This window comes from Mus pahari, chromosome 6 (assembly GCF_900095145.1).
Source record: "Mus pahari chromosome 6, PAHARI_EIJ_v1.1, whole genome shotgun sequence".
NCBI classification, from domain to species: Eukaryota; Metazoa; Chordata; class Mammalia; order Rodentia; family Muridae; genus Mus; species Mus pahari.
The window spans coordinates 55,922,335-55,933,096 of record NC_034595.1 but is presented as its reverse complement, the minus strand read 5'-3'; the positions used below and the strand labels follow the sequence as shown (position 1 = coordinate 55,933,096).

Here is a 10,762-nt window from a genome sequence, read left to right as displayed (position 1 = left end):
AGCACAGAACCTGTCTGTGCTTATCCTTTACTTATGTGTGCTTGTCCCACGCTCTCTCCTTCGATCCCTTTCTTATTATTCTTCTTTAAAGTGTGTGCATGTGTGTGTGTGTGTGTGTGTGTGTGTTGTAGAGGTCAATGGACAACTTGTAGGATCAGTTCTTTCCTGCAGTGTGTGCTCAGCACAGGTTGTCAAGCTTGACAGCGAGCGCCTTTCTGTACTGAGCTGTCTCTCGGGTCTTTTGTCTTTTTTGACTGTTCTTTAAACTTTGAGCCAATTTCAGGGTCTGGGCTGAAGACTTAGAATCTTATGATAGGGAAGACGAGCTCTTAACTGTAACCAGGAAATTATGTCTTGAGCTGCCAAAATTGAGATTTCATCTTTTCTCCAAATTTCAAATTATTTTAATATGTATGGTACTTCAGTTTTGTAATTCTTATTGATGCAGTGGAGCATATGTAATTAGTCTGTGTACTGATGCTTTCCCATGCTGTAGTCAAGTTATTATATACTATTTTTATATCCATTGCAGTAGAAGAATATTTTGGAAATTCTTTACTTCTTTATCTTCCATAGACACAGTATATAAGTGAGGCCTGAAATGAATATTTTTAACCATTAATTTTCTTTCTTAGATATATTTAAAATCATATGTGAAAATCAAGTGAAGTGTTTGGTATGAATTCATATGGAAGTATTCCAAACTGTGTTTTATTAAATTATATAGAGTATGTGCTTGAGATGAAAAAATGCTCCTGATTTAATCCAAGTGATATTGGGAATTAGAAAAATTGTAGTACTGTCTTTATTTTGTATGTATATGTATGTGTAAATATACAATTGTACATCTCAGATGTACTCATTATACATCTGAGTAAAGTTCTATACTTTGTATATTAACAAAATGGGTTGAGAATTGGAAATAATCCAAAAAATAGCAGACAAAATTGTCAGGAGGTGGGGAGAGGCTTAAAAGGTTTGTATCCTTTACTATAGAGTGATCCCTGGGGATGTAAGTAAAGAAATCTTAGCGTTGGAAGGAGAATTAGGCTTGATTTAGTGGACACTCTTACTTAGTATGGGACTATCAGTGCTGACAACTAGCAGAGCGTCCCTTTGAATCCTAGATGATGTCGTCGAGAGTGCTGATTCATAAAGCATGCAGCCTGTGTGTCTGTTCCTGCCCCGTACTACTCACTGGTTGAGTGACAGCAAGTTTGTAGCCATTCTGTGCCCATTTCCAGCAGTGGTGTCCTTGATATTAGACAAAGACTGTAAGTCTCCTGACTCGAATACCTCCTATCTACTGTGGAACAATGACCAAGGATTGAGTAAATGTTAAATAGTGTATAACCTATAAAAAAGTAGATCCAACAACGTAGTTACTTAGGAAAACATTTTTAAGTATAGGCCAGTATAGTATAGGAGATACTGCACTCCTGTAGTGTAGAGCAGGCATCTCTGGGTACTTGACTTCCTATTCGTTCTGTTTTCTAGAGCACTGTGGAGTCATTTCCATTCCTTCCTCTGTATGATGCTCCTCACCTTGTAACACAGCTGTAAGGCAGAGGGTGTGTGCTTCTCAGACTTGCACTAGCCAAGACAGAGGATCTTGAGGACAGGCCCTCAGAGGAAAACTCGGGGCTGGGAGTCAGGGTAGAGGCAGGTGCATTGCTGCAAGTTCGAGGCCAGCCTGGTCTATTTACATAGCAAGTTCCAGGTTAAAAGTTTGAGGCCAGCCTGGTCTATATAAATAATGAGTTCCAGGCTAGCCAGAGCTACAGAGTAAGACCTTCTGTCAACTCCCATCCCCACCCAAAAGAAATGGAAAGATAAAGAAATCATAAAAGGCATTCTTCGGCTATAGTTTGGGTGAGTGTGGTTACCCTCCCCAGTGTTTTAGAAAGTATTTTTGTGTATTTTGGCTAGAATTTAAGAAAACCAGAAGGAACCATTACTGGATACTACAGCAAAATTGAAAATTTGAAGTTAACTATTACATGTATATGTATATAGACGTGTATATTATGTGTGTACATGCCACAGCATGCATGTGGAGGTCAGAGAACAGCCTTGTATAGTCAGCTTATCCCTATCGTTGTCTGGGCTCCAGAGATCAAACTTAGGTCACTAGGCACTTTCCTCGCTGAGCCATCCTGTTAGCTCCTAAAGGGAGTCTTAAAGTGTTCTGATTAAGTAGTGCTTAGATTCATCTGTGGCAGAAACCTGCAGAAATAAAAAGTAGGCCCTTCTTCAACTTGTTCAAAGGGCCTATTCCTTTTCAACTTGATAAAAGGTCTTTACCCCTCTTTAATTTTTTGGTCAGAGGAAGGGGTCCTATAAATGTCCCCAAACAATGCAGGCTACTGTGATTGCTCTTGGCTGCCCATCGGGAACCGAAGGGTAAGACCTGATTGCTGAAGTCAGTCACCACGTACTTGAGTCATAAGGTAGAGAAATCAAGCTGGTATTGACCAGGCAGCTTCATCTGAACTGGCTAGCAGACATAGCGCCAGAGGGCTATGCAGTGCTATGTTGCCTACTTGGAGAAAAAAAGTCATCAACAGTCTTTCCCACCTGTGAACCCTGGGAACTACAGTAATAGCAAGCCTGGCAAGATATGCCCACTGGTGCGTAGTGGTGTCCGTGCACTCTTGGTGCTGTTAACTGAGCCAAAACCATATTGCTGGGCAGGTCACAGGCTCTAGGGGAGAAGCTAATACTATCATTTTGCTAATGGACAGCATTAAGTTTGCTCTCTAAATCCTTACCGTTGAACTCATATATTATTGCAGCTCTCAACTCTCATAAAAGCTTCCGCTTGCAGCAGAAGACTCAACACCAGTCACAGTACAGAGAATAGGAAACTGGAGTGATCAACTCTAAACCGGACATCCCAAGACTCAAAGACCATTCTGGAAAAGGGCACAGAAAGCCTGTAAGAGCTAGAGGTTGTGGAGGAAGGACTACTGCCAAACAGTTTTTTCCAGATACCTCAGGGCTGTGGAACATAAAAGTCACACAGGTGCCGTTTCTGTATGCATGAAATCCACACAAGATCAATCCAGCACAAATTCCAGAATGAACAGGAGAGGGATCTACAAAGTCCCAGCTATAGCTGAAGAACTAACTGTCGGCTCTAGGAGAGGGTCAGTCAGTTTTCTTTAGGGGTGCAGAGCCTGGTAGCTAGCCCTTGACTTTGCACCCACATATATACTGACAACACTAAATGGACAAATGAATTTTAAAAAAAGCTAGCACAAGAATTTAAGATGGAAAGCCGGGCATGGTGGCGCATGCCTTTAATCCCAGCACTCGGGAAGCAGAGGCAGGCGNATTTCTGATTTCGAGGCCAGCCTGGTCTACAAAGTGAGTTCCAGAACAGCCAGAGCTATTCAGAGAAACCCTGTCTTGAAAAACAAAAACAAAAACAAAAAAACAAAAACAAAAAAACAAAAACAAAAAAACAAAAACAAAAAAAAAACAAAAAAAGAATTTAGGATGGAGATATGGTGTGTGGGGGTCACAGTGGGTTTGCTCAAAACACATTGTCTATGTTGCCGGAGAGATGGCTCAGTGGTTAACAATGCAGTCTGTTCTTGTAGAGGACCTCAGTTCAGTTCCTAGCGCCCACATCAGGTAGATCACAACTGCCTGTAACTTCAGCATTGTACACATGTATTAAATTCTCAAACAATAAAAACAAAACAAAAAAAAATGAGGGGAGCTTAAACAAGATAGTAATATTTAGCTCTCTATCTTCCTTCCTGTTCCTGGTTCTGTAACTCCAACATTTAGGTTAAGAACAGTTGTAAATCCAAGCTTTGAGGTAGAAAAGCTGCTGAGGTGTTTACAAGGCTACACCTTGACACAGGGGTGTAGGTTGCAGCTTTTCCGTTTGGTAGTCACGTGTGTAGGTGTAATTTGGGATTTATACCTGGGAATAAAAGTACTGTTGGAATTGCTGGGCAACTGGCAGTGCAACTGCCTGTGAAATGCAGCTACCCACGCGGAGCGTCAGTGTGATTAGCACAGCATCATCATAGCGGGCACTCATCATAAATGTGTTCAGTGTGTGGGTGTTCCTGTCGTACCTGACAAGCACATATTCATCCAAATCTTTGCTTTTGTACATGGTTTGTCCATCCTGTTGTCACCAACCCTTACAGACAAGGTGTATTAAAGTCCATAGAAAATCCACTTGAGTTATTTTGTTGCTGCTCTTGTTTCTCCACTGATACTTTGAAACCCAATATAAATCTCTCTTCATGTGCATATGATCAACAAGTTATTGCACATAAAAGATGCTTAGCAAATGTTTTAGATTTATTAAGTTTTTAAATTAATTAAGTAAATGGAAGCAAAACTTTGATGAATGGAAACATTTGATTTCCATAAAGGAAAGTTTATGTCTGCCACATACATAGAAGATATTTTTTGGTTTTATATGTGTATTTATGAAAAGATTTGTTTTTCTTTTTTGACACAAAGTTTCTCTGTGTAGCCCTGGCTGCCTTGGAACTCACCCAGTAGACCAGGCTGGCCTCAAACTCAGAAAACCACCTGTGTTTGCCTCCTGGAGTTCTGGGATTGAAGGCAAGTGCCACCACTGCCTGACTGTTGAAAGAGTTTTAGAACTTTCATTTGGCTTTCAGGGGAAAGTGTAACAAGTTATTGTATGTAATTATTTGTAGTTAAGCACCAAGTTACTGAAGGAATCATTAGGCCAATCACTAGTATAATTAACAAAAAAGGGGGAATTGTCAATCCATTTGACTGTTTGAACTTCAGGCATTTACTTCACTTATCAGTGTTGTATCCATTTCTAGGGATAATGCCATTTCTTTTTCAGCATTTCACATGGAAGAGGCAAAGCAGTACTTTATCATTATATTCTTTTCTGAGCCACTCACTTGCATTTTTTTTTTTTTTTTTAGGTTTTTCAAGACAGGGTTTCTCTGTGTAGCCCTGGCTGTCCTGGAACTCACTTTGTAGACCAGGCTGGCCTCGAACTCAGAAATCCNCCTGCCTCTGCCTCCCAAGTGCTGGGATTAAAGGCGTGAGCCACCACGCCCGGCACTCACTTGCATTTTTGTTTTTAGATTATCCCTGTGATATTAAAACAAATGACCCAACCGCTGGGCTAATACCATGTTAGATATGTTTCTATCATGTGACCAGAATACCTGGGAAAAACATATAGGGAGGAGTTATTTATTTTTGACTCCCAGCTTCAGAGGTGCCAGCCCATCGTGACTGGAAGAGCAGGTTGGAGCAAAGAAGTTAGTATTTTCTCAGCCAGGAAGGGAAAAAGAGACAAGAAGCACTTGCAGCCTTAAAGACGCTTCCCATGACTACCGCATTCCAGAGGCCCGCCTCGTACCTCCACCTGCCAGCTGTACTGTGGTGGGATGAGTATCAAGGCGTTTGCCCATTGATTAGGTCGGTGTCTTCTGGTTTTAATTATCTTGGAAGTGCCTTCACAGACATACCCAGAATTGTACTTTACTAACCTCTCAAGTGTTTATTCAATCAACTTGATAGGGCTAACAATCACTGAGTCCATGGTCTTCTTTGATTTGAAAAAGTTACCGTTGTTTCAGTATTTTTGGTTAGTGGGGAAGAAGGAACTGAATCTTCCCTGTTGTAGTTATAAGTTATGTATATATCCTTGGAGAATAGTAATACTTAATAGAGTTGTTGTAAGGATGGGTGAGCAAGGCAGCTAGCACTTATAGAATACTGCTTAGTACACAGTAATAAATAGCACCGTCACTCCTATCTATTATTATTACTTTTATTACAATGTTTAAATGATATTTCTTGAAATACTCAGGAGCTACCCCTAGCTGGAATCTTTATTTCTAGCATGCAAGTGGTGCACTGTTAGTAAAGGACACAGTTTGACAGAGGAAGAGGACAGGAATGCTGCATCTAGTTTTGCATTTGTTAAACTTGAGGTGCCTATGGAACACCCATCTTGAAATTCTGTGTGAACACGAAGAGGGAGCAGAATCACTAGTTAATTATAAGCCTTGGGTGATGAGTGAGATGACTGAGGTCTCTACCATGGACCTAGGTGAGAAGCCTTCGGATATTAATCTGTAAAGAGCCGTAGGGTAGATAGCAGGCAGGAGAGCGCCCCGGTGTTAATAGGAGGGAGTGGTGCTGACCTCAGAGAGTATTGCCTACTTAGCAGAACCGTTAACGCTGGACCAATCCAGTGAGATGAGCGTGGGCCCTGAACACAGAGAGAAAGAAGTGGTATGGGAAGTAGCAAAGATTGCGTTAACTTGACTTTTTAACAGAAGTTAACTATTTTATGTTTATTAAAAAATTCTTCTGTAATAGATACAGTGATGTTAAATAGAAGATGAAAAATAAGGAAAATATAATGAATTCTATTCTGTCTAAAGTATTCTAATGAAGGAATACAGAATTGAGTAATCCTTTGTGCCACGATGGAAGGAACATTGCTATGCTTGGCTGAGGATGCTGAGATGATGGAGGCACAGCTACTGTGTGGAGGGCATGCTTGCTCAAGGGGAAGAGGCTGGGGTAAAAGAGGAGAACGTCAGGCCTGTGCTGAACATCCCATGGTGCTGAAGTACATCCGAGAGGAAATAAGCTTAGAGCACAGTGGGAAGACGCACGAGTGATGGTTCTGTTCTTCTGACAGCCAATGTCCCTCTTCTCTTTTCTTTAGTTGGAGAACACCAACTGACAGGCCATAAAGTGGCAGTTAAGATCTTAAATAGACAGAAGATTCGCAGTTTAGATGTTGTTGGAAAGATAAAACGAGAAATTCAGAATCTTAAACTCTTTCGTCATCCTCATATTATCAAACTGTAAGTATTTTTGTGTTTGAAAATATAAAAGAACTGTCCTGAAATAGTTAAACCGAAATTTTATAAATACCTTGTTACTTTTAGGAAATATCAGTTTCATATTCATATTTGGTTTTAACGTTAATTCATTACCCTCTGTCAGTTCTTCAGTGTACATTCTTGGTTTAAAACTCAAGCCTCGGTTCAGAGTCGGTACTAGGTGAGTGGTGAGTGCGGCCTAGAAAACTGATTCTTTAGAGTTTACTCTGAAGCATCTGCTATTCTTACATTGGTTCTTTTCTTCTTTTTCCTCTTTCTATTTTTAATTTAGAACTCATACCAGGCCAGGTGTAAATAATAGTACAATACTGTAATGTCACTCGGGAACCAGGGCAAGTGGACCGTGAGTGTGAGGTAAACCTGGGATATACAGTAAAACTGGTCTAAAAAAGTAAATATCAAGAGAGCTATAAGCTAGTTAGTTAAATTGAAAGATATTTAATTTAATAAGATATAGAAATCTAGATATTAAGGGTGAAGTAATCTGTTATGTTGTTTAAAGTTCTGTAGAGAATAATGTAACATTCTAGATACAGAAAATTATCTTTGTTGTACTTTAAAGCTTAGATGCAGTTTTTGTAAAATAAATGTTAATTTTATTCACTCAAGAAGTACCTGAGGGTAGCCAGGAACTGTTCCAAGCAATCTACATTTATAATCCCATAATATCATCATGACAACTCTGTAAGGTAGACTTACTTTGTTGATAAGAAGACAGCATACCCAACAGGGATAAGCAACTGGAAAAGTTAATTTGTGTATCCAGGGTTTTTGCCCAGTTATATTTATATAATGTTACTCAGGTATGTAAACAAAGAACAATATGGTTTTATAAATGACAAATTAGTTAGCGAACATAGTAGTAGAAATAGTAGAAAGAGAGTTAGTGTATATCTTGATTCAAATAAGATCGATGCATAAGAAAACCTATTTAAGATCAGTGTAAAGATATTATTGTCCTTTAGATTTTGTTTGCTAGTATATTAAGATCAGAATAAATTATATTTATATAAATTATATTTAGCTTAAAATTCCTTCCTCCCTCCCTCCCTTCCTTCCTTCCTTCCTTCCTTCCTTCCTTTCTTTTTGTATTTTTTTTTTTTGAAAAAGGGTTCTCTGTGTAGCCCTGGCTGTCCTACAACTTGTACTGTGGACCAGGCTGGCCTCGAAATCAGATATCCACCTGCCCCTGCTTCCTAAGTGCTAAGATTAAAGGCATGCACCACAACCACCTGGCTAGTGAACAATTTTTTTTTAAAATTATTTTATCATTTAAGAATTTCGTGTGTTTTGATCAAATCTACCCTATTTCTTTCCCTATAGTCCCTCTTCCCCACACTCCATGTTCAGCTTCATAGCTCTTTTAAAATCCTCAGTGGGCAATCTTTGAATGTCAGTGTTAATGGGGAGCGAGTTGATAATCCTGTGGAGTTCTTTTGTTTATTTGATGGTAGACAGCAGGATAATGGCCCTCCAAATGTCTGTCTTCTCACCTCAAGAACCTGTGAATGTTGTCTGTAATACTAGAAAGACAAACTAAGGTTGCAAGTCCTCCTACACTGAAAGAGGGAGTTAGTTCTGTATGGCTTGAGAGTCCAAGTAAACACAGTGGTCCTCAAAAGCAGGAGACAAGGCTAGAGGAGTCTGAAAGAGACCTGAGAAAGGCCATCATGAGTAGGTATGGGAAAGACTATGCTGGCTAGCAGAGGCTTACAAGATGGGGAAAGGACTGTGTGACAACACAGGACAGCTTCCAAGAGCCAAAACTGCAAAGTGCACTTTGCTGCTGGAGACTCCAGACGCATTCAGACCTTGCCAACACCTTAGTTCATGGGTCAGGCTACTAATTTACAGAACTGTAAGATAATGCATGTGTGTTCTTTTCAGCCTCTTAAGTTTGAAGGAGAAGACAGTAGAAACAGTAACACTGTGCTGGTTAGCTTTTGCCAACTTGACACAAACTAGAGTTTTCTGGCAAGAGGGAACATCAATTAAGGAATTGCCTCTCAGTTTGGCCTATCGGTATGTCTGTGGGGCATTTTCTCAGTTAACGACCGGTATTAGAGGATCTAGCCTACTACTGTGGGCAGTGCCAATCCTGATCAGGTAGTCCTAGGTGAAAAGCAAGTTGAAAACGCCTCGGAGAGTGATCCAGGAAGCCGTGTTCCTGACCTGTCTCTGCTTGTGTTCCTGTCCTTACTTGTCTTCATGCTGTAATGTTGTCTGGAAGATGAGATCAGACCTTTCCTGCCCATGTTGCTTTTGGTCAGTATTTTATCACAGCAATAGAAAATCAGGCTAGAACAAACAGCTGTTTGTGATCTCGCCTCTCAGGGCAGGAGAGCCCTCTCTGGCCTGGACCTATTATGTGTAGGCCAGGATAGCCACAAACAAACTCACAGAGCTCTTCCTGCCTTTGACTCCCAGGTGACAGAATTAAAGAGAGGTGCTACCAAGCCCAGCTTATCAAATTCCTCATATGCGTAGTTGGTACAATTTTATAGGCTTTGAAGTATTTAGTTTTTATTGTTGTACTTTTTGTCAGTGCACTATTGCAAACTAAAGTATTTAGAGATTTAGTGTCATCTTGCCAACCTCAAGAATATGCCATTGACTGTTCCTAGTTGGCTAATACTTGGTTTGGTGTGCCACTGGGTGATGCAATTGCCATGAAACTTTCAGTTGTACAGTAGGCTTCAATGCTATATGATACTTACTTTAGGTTCATTCCATTATAAACAGAATCACATGGCAGTATTTGATTTTAAGATTATCTCTAGTACTAAGTGCTAGAATGTGTATGTAGAAAACTTGGAAGATTAGTATAAAATACAACCTGTCAAGGATAACGCACCTCTCTTCCCATTTGTTTTCTAACTTTCAAGTGGCGTGCTTTATGGTGTTATGTAAGAAGTAACTGTTGGCATTGGTAGAATGCCAACACAAAAGCAGGCACTGGCTGCCTATGAGCTGATTCTAGTTTCCTTGAGCTGACTCCAAGTAGTTTTCAGTAAACTGAAGCAGTTCATGTCTTTTTTTTTTTTTTAATACAGTTTTGCTGTGTAACCTAGGCTGACTTAGAACTACTATGTAACCCAGTTTGACCTCCTCATCCAACTCACAGTGTAACCCAAGCAGTCACACCCCTGTGTGTGCTTCCCTAATGCCAAGATTCTAGGCCAGAGACACTGTGTCTTCTCACATCTGACTTGACTCCATATCGGTAATGACTTCAGTGGCTTTGAAGCTAAATTTCTCTGGTTTTTGCTGCTTGCTAGCTATTACGTATAAGAAGAGAAAGCTGAAGTGGCCACCCTGAAAGTGTCTTGTACCAGAGTGAGGGTAGAGAAGGAGCAGATGTCTCTGAATGCGCAGGCCAGGTTTTCCTATAACCATTATGACAACCCAGTTCCCAGCAGACATGTTCATAGTCCGGTCTGATCTAGATAATTCCTCCGCTGGGCCTTCCTTCTCAGGTGACTCTGGGTTGTGGCAAATTGATGATTAAAACACAGTCAATAAACAGCTTATCGTGGGATTTAAAATCTGACTTCTCACAATGTAGTTTATCAGTGTTTTCTTGTTCTTGTTTCTATAATTTGTTAACAATTCTTGTCTCATTCTGATTTGGAGTTAGTTTATTGTTACACTGTACTAAAGTAGCTACAGAACAGCCTCAGAGTGGGTCAGCAAGTAATTAAGAGATGAATCAGTGTTCAAAGCTCTTACATTTCAGCCATGAGCTTAAGTCATTCATCTCCATTGCCTCTTGAATTGTGAATTTGAATTTTTTATAAAAAGAAAAACACTCATGTTTTCTTCCTACTGAGAAAGTTTATTGACATAGTCTCTAGTAAAACACACACACACACACA

The 10,762-nt window shown here is 40.1% G+C and overlaps 1 protein-coding gene across 4 annotated transcripts in view; it reads left to right on the top strand.

Annotated features, from left to right (window-relative positions):
• Nucleotides 1-10,762, top strand: part of Prkaa2 (protein kinase AMP-activated catalytic subunit alpha 2) — a 75,035-nt gene that overhangs the window by 29,412 nt on the left and 34,861 nt on the right. For 3 of the 4 annotated variants that reach the window (XM_021200108.2, XM_029539580.1, XM_029539579.1), the window contains exon 2: nt 6,707-6,848. The exons of the other annotated variant lie outside the window; for it this stretch is intronic. In XM_021200108.2, the coding sequence (XP_021055767.1) occupies nt 6,707-6,848 (142 nt within the window). The remainder of the gene's footprint in view (nt 1-6,706; nt 6,849-10,762) is intronic. 4 annotated transcript variants of the gene reach the window in all.